The sequence below is a fragment of the Lepidochelys kempii genome, chromosome 16 (assembly GCF_965140285.1).
Source record: "Lepidochelys kempii isolate rLepKem1 chromosome 16, rLepKem1.hap1, whole genome shotgun sequence".
Lineage (NCBI taxonomy): Eukaryota > Metazoa > Chordata > Testudines > Cheloniidae > Lepidochelys > Lepidochelys kempii.
Window position 1 is genome coordinate 15,926,586 of NC_136395.1, and position 14,535 is coordinate 15,941,120.

Here is a 14,535-nt window from a genome sequence, read left to right on the forward strand (position 1 = left end):
CTGACCACCCCCTCTGTATTCCTCCTTCACTCCTGCCTTCATTCTTTCTCCCATGCCATCCCCTAGGTTTGTAACTCCCTCCCTCTTCTCATGCAACCACTTTCTCCTCCGTCAAACCCCGCTTGTAAACAAGTCTTCCATGAAGCCTTTCAACATTAATACACTGAAGAAAGGAGCCAGACAGAGAGCTCTGCAATGTTTTTAGACTACAGCATCTGCTGGTCTCTGCAGCATTTTGGGACATATCTTGACCTCAAACTGCAAAACAACCTTTGACTGTGATGGGATCTAGGTTTGGCCCTACATGCCTAAACTGTAAGGTCTGTCTAAGTTCCAGCATCATCTTCTGGGGACAGAGATCAGGTTTTGCTCCACATTTCATAAAACACTCAGCACACTGACTCTCCATGAACAATTTTATAATTCCACCTGATTTTTATTCTTTGTCCTGCCTGGTTGGATATGATCATTCCCTGCCCTTCCCTAGTGTCTTTCACCCAAGTTCTCACTTGTGCTTTACAAACATGAATACTTAGCCTCACAAACTCCTCTGGGGTGAGTCAGTGTCATTATCTCTGTTCTATAGATGGGGAAACTCAAATACATAGGGATTAAGGGACTTGCTCAAGGTCAAACAACAAACTAGTAGCAGAGCCAGGGATAGAATCAAGGTCTCTTGGGCCTGTCCTCTAACCACCAGTCCATCCCTCCTCTCAGTGTGGAATGACATGGTTGACATGCCAACCACAGCACTGTAGATTTTCTCTAGCTTTGGGTTTCTTTAATTTCTATCCTGACAGCTCAGTGCTCACTCTGCTATGCCACATTGGAGGCCTAGCTTCACTCCTTGCTTCCCAAGGGGCCTGGGGTTGAGGGGGAAGGGCATGAGGCGGCAACACCCGTCTCCCACCTCCCGAGGATGAGATGCCTCACAATAACCTTCCAACCAATTAAGGAGTTAGTTGGCCTTGTGTGGGGGGTGGGTGGGCTGAAGTGAGACACAATCAAGTTGGGGGGTGTCAGGACTCCACAGAGAACTGCCCTCACCCCCAGGGGAAGAGGGAAACCTATTTCTCTCTTTACCATCCTGCACATTATACCTCACTTCACCCTCCCATCAAAGCCGGTGTGGCAAACTGCTCCAAACTCTCCACCCATGGTGCTCTGCAGTCATGTCCTACAGCCCACCTACCAGAGCACACACAGAGCAAGGCTGCAGGGGAGCAGGGGGAAGGAGGCAGTTCAGGGCACTGGTGCTTACTTGGCGAAGCCAATGAAATCCTCGTGGTTTGTGTTCATGTATGCCAGTTCGATGTCTATCAGGAGCATGACCTAGGGGGCAAAGACATAAAGAAAGTGGGTGAGAGACTAGGGATAGGTGCTACTAACACAAAGGCAGGTAGCAGGAGCCACCATTGAGTTGCCTTATGGCTCTTCTCAGCCAACACCTCCTTGTGCTTTGTGGGCACTCCTCTCCAGATCCCAACTTTACAACAAGGCCCATCTCTATCCCTATAGCTCAGACTCTTTCCCTAAAGGCTTCCCCTCTGCCTCCTGCCCTCAGGCAAGACCTGCAGGCCCTACCTGATCCTTGGTCCTGCCCTCTCGCTCACGAATGTGCGTAGTAACAATCCGCTCCATCTCCTCCCGCAGGTGAGGGTACTGGCTGAGCTGCAGGAGAGAGAAAACATGTGCACGTGGGAAAGTGGGGCAGGGTCTGGGGAATAACACTCCCCTCCCAACCATAACAGGGGTCCTAGAGGGCTAAAGGCACAGGAAAGCCAGAATTGCAGACAGATTTTCCCAAGTTCCTGTGGGGCCAAAGATCTCACTCACTGTGCTTTGAGCTTCTTCAGAGAGCAGCCCTTCTCCTCAGCAGCAACCCTCCTATCCTGCAGGAGACCAGACTACTGCCAGCCCAATTTGTTTCACATAGCAAAGGGCCCATCCCCAGATCTGAACACACCCAGTCTCGGGCATGTCTGAAATCCCAGTTTTATGGCTTAAGCCCATGGCTGGTTGTATCCCAATAAGCCCAATGAGTAGTTCTCTGAAGAAGGTCAGCTTCTTATTGGCAACTTAGGAAAGCGATGCCATGGCATTGTTGCCCTGGCTTTTGGCTACACTTTTTTTAAAACCTGCAGCAGCGAGTTCTCAGAGTCCAGGTCTACAGACTTGGGCTTGTACTATGGCGCTAAAAACAGCAGTGCAGATGTTGCGGCTTGGGCTCTTAAACTCCCTCCCTGGGCTTCAGAATCCAAGGGCCAGTCCGAGCCCAAACGTCTACACAGCTGTTTTTAGCGCTGTAGTACTAGCCCACACTGCTGTGGGCTCTAAAATGCAGTGTACTGGGTAGATATACCCCCTGACTCTAAGGGGAGCATCCTGGGTGAATGAAGATGATCAAAACTGGTCTCACATCCCATTAGCTAGATCACTAGTGGACAGTAGCCTGCCCTAACGAGCAATGCCACAGGTGGAGACGGAGGGCGTGGCCAACCTCTCAGGGAACCAGCCTTCTCCCAAGAAGAAAGCAGGAACCCTGGACTTTATGGGTGCTCCGGGTGTGTGGCTATAGCATTTCACTCCCCTTCTGCACTCCCTTTGCACTGGTGCAAGGGAGTGGAAAATCAGGGCCAGCATTCGTGTCACTGGTAAGTCTACTTTACCACTAATCGCTTGTTTCACACCGTGAGAAGGGAATTCAGTTTGCAGCACACAAACAAAAGGGAGTGGAGGGACACTGTCATCTGCAGTTGTTCAAGGCGGTGAATCCATAGAGATTGTGAATGAGAAACATGACAGTGCAAGCCAGGAAGCTGAATGGGGGCCGTGGCAACCCTCTGGCATTCAGGCAGCACTTCCTTTTTAACAAAAAAGTGCCACAGTATTCTACAATAAGGGGGCAGTGGTCCCAGTGAAATCATTGGGAGTTTTACCATTGACTTCAGTGGGATCAGGCTTTTGTTCCTAAACATCACATCCCACAGTGGTGCTACTGCAGCATTTGGGCCAATCCCTGGAGAAGGGAATCATTTTGCTTTCTTCCTTTAAAAAAAAAAGTAAACTTTTTGGGGCAGGGACTGTCTTTTTCATTTGACGTGTGTACAGCACCTAGCACAATGGGGCTCTGATCCCTGATTAGGGCCTCTAGACGCTATTGTAATAATCATAATAATAATTAGGCCCCTTTATTATCCAGTTAATCATTCTCTACTTAGCACTTAACCAGCATGAATCAGCTAATTCCTGCACCATTCCTGAGAGGAACAAGTGCCACTATCCCCCACTTTACTGAGGAATAGTGAGATAAAATGACTTGCCCAAGATCACACCGTAGGGCCCAAGTGCTGCATTAACCTCAATAGGGCAGCAACTATGTAGTTCTGAGTGCAGGATCAAGGCCTACATTAGCTGAAGTCTCAACTCCAGGCCTGTAGTCAGATCACTCCTTTCTCTCCCTCCCTCCCCAGAAAGTTGTTTTTTTTCCATTTTGTTCTAATATTTTGAAATATTTCAATTTGACCATTTAACGCCAACTGGAATTTCCTGACATCATCATCATTACCTCCTCCTACTATTTTGGGCTTCATTTTTGGCCATGTCTCTCATCTGCCTTAGTACTGCACTGCCTCAGTTCTGCTGATCTGATGGGGGTTTTTAAATCTGATTTGGCTTTTGGATTCTTATAAATAAAGGACTATGACAATATGCTACAGGAATCAGCCCAGACCCTGCACAATCACCATTGGAAGCTCAAAGGCATAGGGCAATTGCCATCAAGTACTGAGGTATTTGGGTCTGCTTCACCACTGTGTCACTCCAGGTTAATTGCACCACTGCCATGCCCTTGAAATCAACACAGCTTCCCTGGCATATGGCTGGAGTAAGGGAGCAGGGGATCAGGCCCCTCTCTTTATAAATAACTCTTCTGTTCTGAATGTCACTGGCTCCAGATTGATAGGAACAGCTTTCTGCTCACACTGAAGGTGGCCCCATGTGGAAACGGGCTCCCCTTATACCTTGAGAAGGGGCATATTAAGATTTCTCTTGGATCTTTATAGTCTAGGCTGCTTGTTGCTTTAGAGGGAGAGGCAGCACTTCCTGTTTTCTTCTGAGGTTGAGGGGGTGCTTCATGTCAAAGAATCAAAAACAGGAAGTTGGAAAATCTCTAAGCAAATCTCAGCTTCTTTGACTTAAGAACAAAAAAATAAATAACATGAACAAAGGCAAGGTGAGGTGCAAAACGTTCTCAGTTTATTCAAATCAGGATCAACCAGCAAAGGTTACAAGCAAAAGAAACCAACAGCACCACGTTCACAAGACGTCATGCAGGAGGCCTCCCACCTCGGCATGCGTGGGAGAAGCAGGGGTGGGCAAGAAGGGGGACATGAAGACTGGCCACAGGATGTCATGTCCACTGGGGAACATGCAATGGAATGCAAGGGGTGGGGGTGGGGTAATGCCAGCAGTGCAAGCAGCACCCAGAAATGCCATGACTCTGAAAGACGGGAGAGCAGGTGACCCTGCCAGGGGCTCTCAGCCGGTCTGGGAGGGATTTCCACACTCAAGTAGGTTTTCACTTCTGACCTAATTGCATTTCCCTCTCCAGTCATAATGCAAGCTCAAGACCCTCTCTTAAAACAGCCTAGCCCCAGGGAAATCCTCATGACACAGCTCTAGGTCCCTGTTCTTGCTAACACTGAGTGCCCATCTCTTAGTCAGGAATCTTAAGATCTCTAACTGAAAGAATCCTGATTTGTAAGGCACCCTTTCTGCATACATAAGGCTCTGCTGTGCAGTTTGGACACAGAAAGTTCCTGCTTTTTGCAATCCATGAGAGGGGATGCTACATTCCTAGAAGCACTGGCTCCGATTCTCTGCCTCCCGAGCAACTGAACTTCGTGCAGCCTCAGTTGCACAGGGTATTCTTGACTATCTGCTCACAACTACTGCATAATGTTGCTGTGTGCGGTGAAAAACTCTCTCATTATACCCCAGAGTAGGCTGATTTCATTGGTGGATGAAGAGATCCTTGTATGAGCAGTTTTAAAGCACTTTGAGATCATTCAGGATGGAATAAGAGATTATGATTAACAACTATAATAACTAAAGATCCGTAGAAGAGACAAAGCCATCTGTTCTTTGGCGCCTTTGTGAACATGGTTTAGCCATGTGAAGAGAGACTAGCTATTGACTGCTATCGAAGAGACAGCCAAAGTTGGGATGGGGGAGCAATTAGCAGCAGTTCCTTACATGGCCTGATTCTGATTTTATTTACAGCAGTGAAATCGGGTGTAGCTCCCTTCAAGATAGTTTTTCATAGCACACAGCAACATCATGGAGTAGTTGTGAACAGATAGTCAAGAATACTCTATGCAACTGAGGCTGCATGAAATTCAGTTGGTAGGGAGGTAGCATATAGCTCCCCCAATGCCCAGGAAACTTGGATTAACATTCCTCTTATGAAAAGCTTTGTGGGTCTTTAATAAACAGAGTCTCAATTTTATGTCTCATCCCAGAGGTAGCATAGGCTCCTAACACTATGGTAGGATGGTGGGTATTCTACCATGACAATTCCTGCAGAACCTAGACTTTCCTTGGAGGTCTCTCATCCAAATATTAACTAGCCCTAACCCTGCTTAGTTGGAGATCAAGCAGGTATGCAGCCCAAGACGTATGAAATAATGGACAAGTACTACACATCAGTAAGTCCTCTACACAGTTCATCTCCATAGCTTTACATCATGAGAAAGTGTCACATGTACAGCCGACCCTACAGCTAAATCTGTCCTTCAGGCCCTCAGAATTTCCCATCTTGATTCTGCAACATCTGCCTCCATTGCCCGCTCCAATCCATATAAAATGCTGCTGCTAAAGTCATCTTCCCTGCCAAACATCTTAATCATCTCTCTCTCTCTCTCATACACACACTTGGAATTCTGTTCTCCCCTCTGCTCCCCCATCCAATACAAGTTTCTTGCCACTGTTTTCAGAGCCCTGTATAGCTCTGCTCCCCCTCCTTGTCAAACCTCATTTTGTTCCGCATCCTCTGCTCTTCTAATGGCGACAGCCTTGATTCTCTGTTTATCAGCTTCTTGCACCATCATCTCTGTTGCTTCTTCCACACTGCCCCCTATGCATGGAAAACCCCTTCCTGAACTCATCCACAAAGCTCCTACTTTCCTGGCATTTAAGTCCCCCTTAAAGACTCACTTCTGCTGTGCGGTCTATGAAAAATCTAGTTGACATATGTATATTAACTGCATTTTGTCAAGATGAAGGTTAGTCCCACCTAGATCATAGAATATCAGGATTGGAAGGGACCTCAGGAGGTCATCTAGTCCAACCCCCTGCTCAAAGCAGGACCGATCCCCAATCAGATCATCCCAGCCAGGGCTTTGTCAAGCCTGACCTTAAAAACTTCTAAGGAAGGAGATTTCACCACCTCCCTAGGTAACACATTCCAGTGTTTCATCACCCTCCTAGTGAAAAAGTTTTTCCTAATATCCAACCTAAATCTCCCCCACTGAAACTTGAGACCATTACTCCTTGTTCTGTCATCTGGTACCACTGAGAACAGTCTAGATCCATCCTCTTTGGAACCCCCTTTCAGGTAGTTGAAAGCAGCTATCAAATCCCCCCTCATTCTTCTTTTCCGCAAAGTAAACATCCCCAGTTCCCTCAGCCTCTCCTCATAACTCATGTGTTCCAGTCCCCTAATCATTTTTGTTGCCCTCCGCTGGACTCTTTCCAATTTTTCCACATCCTTCTTGTAGTGTGGGGCCCAAAACTGGACACAGTACTCCAGATGAGGCCTCACCAGTGTCAAATAGAGGGGAACGATCATGTCCCTCGATCTGCTGGCAATGCCCCTACATATACATCCCAAAATGCCATTGGCCTTCTTGGCAACAAGGGCACACTGCTGACTCATATCCAGCTTCTCGTCCACTGTCACCCCTAGGTCCTTTTCTGCAGAACTGCTGCCTAGCCATTCGGTCCCTAGTCTGTAGCGGTGCATTGGATTCTTCCGTCCTAAGTGCAGGACTCTGTACTTGTCCTTGTTGAACCTCATCAGATTTCTTTTGGCCCAATCCTCCAATTTGTCTAGGTCCCTCTGTATCCTATCCCTACCCTCCAGCGTATTTACCTCTCCTCCCAGTTTAGTGTCATCTGCAAACTTGCTGAGGGTACAATCCATACCATCCTCCAGATCATTTATGAAGATATTGAACAAAACCAGCCCCAGGACTGACCCTTGGGGCACTCCACTTGATACCGGCTGCCAACTAGACATGGAGCCATTGATCACTACCCGTTGAGCCCGACAATCTAGCCAGCTTTCTATCCACCTTATAGTCCATTCATCCAGCCCATACTTCTTTAACTTGCTGGCAAGAATACTGTGGGAGACAGTGTCAAAAGCTTTGCTAAAGTCAAGGAACAGCACGTCCACTGCTTTCCCTTCATCCACAGAACTATTCTATTTATATATTGTACCCCTCCCCCTAAACTCTATTTGAATGTATGTCTGTCCTCAGATTGTGTGCTCCTTTGGAAAGGGGCTTTCTTTTTTGCTTGAAAAGCACCTCACACACTGAGGGCACTGTCACAAGCAATATTAATAAATCACTTTAATAATAGATACGCCCAATTCAAACCCAACCCAAATCTGGATTTATAGGACAAAGACACTGGGCAAACATCAACTCCTCACCTTTGGTGGGATGAAGGGCTGAGAACCTGCCACACCCGAGAGTCCAGACATTTCCATCCTGATTCTGTAGATGTCTAAGCCAATTACACAGATGGAGGGAGCAACCTTGCACTGGCCAGGCAAAAGAGCAAAGTTTTTTCCATCTCTAATTTGTAGAGACCAAATTCTGCAGTCCTTGTTCCAGCAAAGCTTCCATTGACTACAATGGGACCATCTCTAGATAAGGACTGTGAAAGGACTTCTGGATTCAGTCCAGCACTATCTTACAGCGGATTTTCTTTTCTTCCTGCCTCATCAACTCCTGGTGACAAGCTCTCTTCTGTCCCATCAGCTACATTTCCCCCTTGCTTCCTTTCCTATTTTCTGTTGCTCAGAGGCCTGGACATGGAAATGTAAATCCTGACTGTACAACTCCATTATTTCATCTCCACCCTAGAAAACCTCTACCCTCCCTTTCTTCCTTCAGTGCCAAATCTGTCCATCCTACCACGCCAGAATGAGTTTCAAAATCCACAGAAGGTGGATGGGTAAGATCCCAGCCATCTGAGCAGGGTGCCACACTGTAAGAAGCTAGTGTCCACTAACACTGCAGTTTTTCTTTTTCCCCTCTACACTGATTTCTCTCCCCTGAAGATACAACTTCAATCAGAGACAGAAAAACATCAATGGAAACAAACCAAAATCACTACAAGCAAACATGGCGGGTGGAGGGGGAAGGATGGAGGAGTGTCTCCCACACTGAGCTGGAAAACAGGAGGATTTAGAGAGAGAAATCCTTTGGGATGGAGCAGCAGTGCTCGAGGGATGGCAATGAGCAAAGTGCAGTAGCTGCTGAGATCAGCCCTGCTGAATACAATGAGGTCCCTTCATCTCTTGCCATTATTCTGAGCTCTTAAATTTATACTGGATTCTCCCTTCTTTCCCACCTGTCTCTTCCTAATCCTGCCCCACAAATCTGGGATTATGTATGTTGGCCAGCCCAGACCCTCCAATGCAGAAAAGGGATTGTGGGTAATTTTTATAGAGGCTTCCAACTGGAACAAGAAGTGCTGTCCCCTTTAACTCACCTGGCAGAGAAACTTGCACAGCTGGGCTGGTGGGGTGCAGGATTTTAGTCCTTCCTTGGCAAATTAACGTATTAATTAGTTAGTCTACCCTTCTATTTAAAGAGGTGTGTGGCGCTCTCTACTGCACCATACAGGCCTAGGAAACCAACCCACTTTCCCCCAGACATATACTAGCGCATGTATGATGGCCTCTACTTATTCAAATGGGTGGTACCTTTTTCCACTTTGCTGCTCTTTAAGATACCCTGGAATTTGCCTCCTTTCCTTTGCTTCGGGGCAGGGAAAAGCAGCACAAGATTAATCCTTCTCTCTTTACTAGCATAATGTGTAGAGTTAAAGATCAGCAGGAAAATGAGAGGGAGAAGACATAGAGCTCTGTCATCTGGATGGAGGCTGGGGTTATTCTGTGGCCCAATAATCTGGCAGAGGGGCCTGGATTCTTTTTATTTTTTAAGGCCTCTCTCTAACTTGTTTCCTTGTTCTAAGATGTTTGGATTTCCAGAGAGGCAGCAACAAAGGGACACAGAAAGGTTTTCAACGTGCAATCAGGAAGAGTAGGGTGAGGGGCTTGCAAGGGGGTTTATTCTACACCGAGCTGCATGCCAAGGGGCTGAAGTGAGGAATGGGGGCTGGCTAGCAAACAATCAGCTGTATCCAGCTGACTTCTGAATTCATAGCAAAGAGATCCATCAGCTGAGGCCTGATCCCTCTCCCCTACTTTTCACACTGCTTGGATGCCTGTGGGCTGCTTCTTTTCATCAGATGATTATTTATATAGTAGAACCTGACTTCCATGGCTGTTCTCCTTGTTCTCACCAGATTTGTTGTTGGTCCCCTGGTGTGAGCCCAGGCCCTGAAGGGTGTGAGGAAAGGGTATGTGTGTGTGTGAGAAAGAGGAGTGGTGCTTTGCCCTTTCTTTATGTTGTTGGTTTCTTTACCTTTTCGCTACACTTTCTGATGGTGGATGTGAGCTCACTCACTACCATATCCACACACTTCAGACTCGGCTCCTTCAACTTCTGCACCTGCTTTTTCACTATGGCTTCAAAAGCGAGGTCAGGCGTGAAGAGACCCGTTCTGCACAGTGAGGGGCAGGGAGGGAAGAAGCAACAAGGAAGAAAGAAGAGCAAAGCAGACGGAGGCAGAGAGAGATTGAGAGATAGAGCAGAAAAGGAAAAGAGAGAGAGAGAGAGAGGAAAAGAAAGAAGAGAAAAACACAAGGCAAAATGAGAAGTGAGATTTTGGTTCACTCCACAGATAAATTGAAGCAGGTGAGCATTGCTGCAGGGCCCATGTGCTGCCAAGTATCAAGGGATTCTACAGATGCATGGAAATGGCACAGTGGGAAGGAACAGACAGAGTAGGTGAAACCATGAAACAGAGCCCAACAAAATGGATGGGTGGATGGATGCATCCAGGGATCCCTCTCCCAGAGCAAGCCTTCTCCACAGGCAATGAAGGCTGAACACACTGAGCCTCTCACTCTTTTCCTCACCTGGGTCAGTCTCATTTCTCTCTGCTGTTCCATGGGTCTCTTTTCTTGCCTTTTTACCCACCAGCTTTATCCCTTTCTCTTTCTTCTTCCCTTAAGTTCCCCCTAATCCATTCCATCTAAAGATGGACTGCATGGGGGTGGGGACTGGGGGCAGTGGCGCAAGTAGAATTTATTTCTTACCAGTATGCTGCACATAGGCAACTCATGGGAGGGACACAAAGGGGGGGGGGCACATGACCCCCCCCACATGACTCCTCCCCACCTCACCCCCAGCCTGGGGCCCCCGCACTCTCCCTGTTCCCTCCCCATCCCACATTACCGGGGGTTGGGGGGGGCAGCAGCTCTGTCCTCCCGCTGTGCCAGATGCAGACTTCTGAACTGCAGTGTTCTCTGGAACCACAGCAGCAAAAGGAGCAGCTCCTCCAGCACAGCTGTACTGCCCTCAGCCCTGTCCACTGGCACAGCTGTCCAGAGATACTTCAACCCCAGACATACACTGCTCCATTTTGATCACAGCACCTTTTCCCATGCATTATGTCACTTACAGCTAATGTGAAAGGCTGCTCTGTTCATGTTGGGATGTGTAGTTTCCAGAGTACCCATCTCCTCCCAGGTACACTTCTCAGAGCCTGGCAGGTTGCCAGTGAAGCCCTTGTTTGGGTAAAGAGCGGGTGCCCTTAAAGTTAAAATGGCCCCTGCATGTCTCAGAAAATATGTTCCAGGTCTCACTGCCTATTCAGAGATTCAACCTACCTGCTAAGTTCAATATAGCCCCTTTAGATGTATCTGAGTCAGGCTCAGTGGATGGAGCCTGGGAAAGGGACCCTCACACAAAATGTCCCTTTAGCTATCTGAAAATTTTAGTAACATCACCACTTTGTTTCTTTAAAGTCAAAAATGTCACCACTCACACTTGCGCACACACACAACATGAACTGCAGCAAACTCAGTCTCTAGCCTCTGAACCACTATGGGACCCAAACCCGCTACACTAACAAGAAAACACCTTAAACATTCTGATTCCCCTCACACTCCCTTCAGACCATCGTCAACGGAGACGATGGTCTGACCCAGTATCTCTTGCTATAACTGACCCAGTATCTCCCCCAGCTAGATTTGTTCCTCTTTGTCCACCTCTTTCCAACATTTCCTCTTTCTTTCCTATGTGTGTGTCACCTGTGTACCACACCTGCCCAGTCTCCCTCACTCCATTAGAGGTGGCTGTGGAATACTGAGTTCCCATCTTCTGTCCCAAGGTCTCTTTCTGTCCTCCCTGATCTTTACATTTCCCTCTCTCTTGGGTACCAGGTATCCTCATGGAAGGAAGAATCTGTCCTTCATGTCTATAATAGAGACAATTTCACTACTGGTGTAAATTCATTCCTCAAGGAAAAAGAAAGAGAAAGACAAGACAATGAAGGTGGAGATAGACAGAAATGGGAAGGGAGGGAAGGAAGGAAGGAAGGAAGAAAGAAAGAAAGAAAGAAAGAAAGAAAGAAAGAAAGAAAGAAAGAAAGAAAGAAAGAAAGAAAGAAAGAAAGAAAGAAAGAAAGAAAGAAAGAAAGAAAGAAAGAAAGAAAGAAAGAAAGAAAGAAAGACAGGGAAAATGATTCGTAAGGGAGAAGAGGGCAGGAGTGATAAAGACTTAAATGATGCTTGATGGATGGTAAAACTAACCAAGGGAGGATTAAGGGGACTTGAAAAGTGGGCACTTCAGATTCAGTTACTGGATGACTCTGGGTACTTGGCAGCCCAAAGGTCTTTGCTTACCTGTCACCAGCACTAAGGGCAATTTTCTGGGTGCTCCCCACAGCTACATACCTCAACAGAAGACAGCAGGATAGAAAAAGGAAGCTCCTCCCAGCATTCTAAAAACTTGAGGAATCTGTCACTGTCTGTCCACTTTGCTCTCCCAGTATGGACTGGGACAAAGCACATGTATTTGAGCCTAAGCACCTCTGCAGAGACCTCCAGCCCCAAGCAATGCAGTCTCTTGCAGAGCAAACCTGAGACTCACCACTCGCGCCCCCTCCCCCCCCCCGCTTTTTTTTTTTCTCCGAATTCGAGGTTTCAATCTCCCTTGGGAGTCTCCTGCAATGCCCTCACCCGGTTACCTGCTCCTGAATGGCCAGCAGTGATCCGACATACCAAGAGTCTCCAGTGCCCACGCTATCACACTCTGGCTGAGATGCCCTTTCACCAGGACCTGGACCTGTCTGAAGCAGCAGGCCATGGCTGAGAGGAATGGCAGGCAGTCTCCCCGTCTTTCTCACACTGCTTCTCAACATTAAATCTAAGCCCAAACTCAGACATGAAAATCGCAATATTTGCAGGATCGACAGAATTATGACTGGCTCTCTCCCACATCCCAACTGAAGTCCACAACAGTCAATCAGAACCCAGAGAATGAAACCTCCAGGGCACCCCCATCACAGCAGGAGGAAGGGAAAGGCAGGAACTCAGGAGAGAGTGGACACCTCCACTTTCCTTCTTCTCAGCCATTTACTGCTCCTTCAAAACAAGATACAAACCAAGCCAATCAGAAACCATACCAAATTCCACAAGCTTAGGAACATCTCCCTGTAGGGAAGCCCACAGCTTGATCATTCCATATTAGCAAAGCCTACTTCCCCTCTTGAATCTTGATCCTCCACATTTGAGAGTTTATGTACCCTTTTGCTCTGTGATGGTCAATCAGGGGCCAGATTGGGTGATACCAAGTCCCCAGAAGTTCCCAGGGGAAATCTATATCCCAGACTCTGACTTGGAAATTAATATCAGAAATTAAATTCAAATCAGATATAAACCATCAGCCTCTAGAGGAAGAAATAACCTTGGTTGTTATAAAGAGTTAATGTTCATGTTAGAGAGCTGGTGGAGGGGGTTGTGTTTCTGGAATGGGCATGTGGGGGGAGACCCCAATGTTCCAAAGACACCTCTCATGGAATGGGGGAGACTGGCAGCAACCCACTCCTATCAGCTGTCCCATCTCTTTCTGATTGGCTGGTTGGCTGGAATGCCCCAGGCTAGTATCACTCAGGTCTAGTCATGCTGCTGAGGAGGTGGTTAGAAACATCAAGTTTCACTGCAGGCAGCTCCTTGCCCAGATCACAGTGCTGTGCTTCAGCCAGCGAGCAGGTGGGCGGGCAGGTGTTAGCGTGTGAACTCCATGTTCCCTCCGGTTACCTTCTTGGTGCATTGTCTAACGGTATTGATTAACTCCGAAATGACCATGTCCACGCATTTCAGGCAAGGCTCTTTAATCTTCTTCACCTGCTTTTTCACAATGGTCTCAAAGGCCATGTCGGGCGTGAAGAGACCGGTTCTAAACACCCAGGGCGGGGGACAAGACAAGGCAGGAGGGGAGGTAGAGGGGGGAAGGAGAATGTCACAGCATTACACAGACATTTCAGAGCAGGCCCTTGTATCACTGACACCCAGCTCATTGGCCCGGAGGAACCATAAAACCCATGAACAAAACCTCACTGAAATCAACGGGAATGGAGGGTGCTCAACATTTCACAAAAATGATCTCTTAGGGTGAAAATGACCAACACAGGGACCAACACTAAGCTTATGTACCACTTCAGCCTTTAAGGCGGGGGGCATTTAGGGTTTAAGTAGTTCATAGGGCTGGCCCTCTGGTGAATATCACCCTTAGAGAGTTTTAAGAAACCCTTTCTTAATTATAATAAGGGAGCAATAAATACTAATACTATTGCTCAAATGAGCCTGACCAGATCAGATGGAATGAGCTGAAGGAGAAGAAAATAAACTTGTCAATATCTGATCACCTGCTTGCATTCTCCAGAGTTCAATAGAGATTCTGAGGGGTGCTGGGCTCCCACAGTCCCCACTGACCACAGGGGGAATCGCAGTATCTCAACATCTCTCAGGTAAGGCTGCCTGTTAGGCATCATAAGCCACACATCATTAATCTTCTCTAACACAAATGCAAACATGTTAACTTACCATGCATTTGGGACCTGGTCCTGCAAAGTACTGAGCACCCTCAGCTCCCATTGAAGTCACTGATGGTTGAGTGTGCTCAGCACCAGCTTGCAGGATCGAGCCCTAGTAGATCTGGGAAAATAAACTAAAACAATATTTTAAGAAATTAAAAAGGTGTGTAGGAGGTGTTTAGCATCCCTTCCTATGTCACTTCCTCTTACTACAATGTGATGTCACTTCCTCTTTCTCACATTCAGCACAGGAGATGGAAGAAAAAGGATGATCACCAAGACAATTTTACC

General features: G+C 47.3%; 1 protein-coding gene across 22 annotated transcripts in view; it reads right to left on the reverse strand.

Moving 5' to 3' along the window:
• Window positions 1-14,535, reverse strand: part of DNM1 (dynamin 1) — a 104,103-nt gene that overhangs the window by 41,190 nt on the left and 48,378 nt on the right. For 19 of the 22 annotated variants that reach the window (XR_012155249.2, XR_012155247.2, XR_012155250.2 and 16 more), the window contains exons 10-12: window positions 13,469-13,607; window positions 1,585-1,671; window positions 1,262-1,332 (exon numbers count right to left, since the gene is read on the reverse strand). Coding sequence is in view for 18 of the 22 variants with exons in the window: in XM_073314334.2 (XP_073170435.1) it covers window positions 1,262-1,332; window positions 1,585-1,671; window positions 13,469-13,607 (297 nt within the window). In the remaining 4 variants the exon portion in view is untranslated. Of the gene's footprint in view, window positions 1-1,261; window positions 1,333-1,584; window positions 1,672-9,725; window positions 9,865-13,468; window positions 13,608-14,535 lie in introns of all 22 variants that reach the window. The other 3 variants (XM_073314338.2, XM_073314333.2, XM_078849058.1) reach the window with 1 other exon arrangement.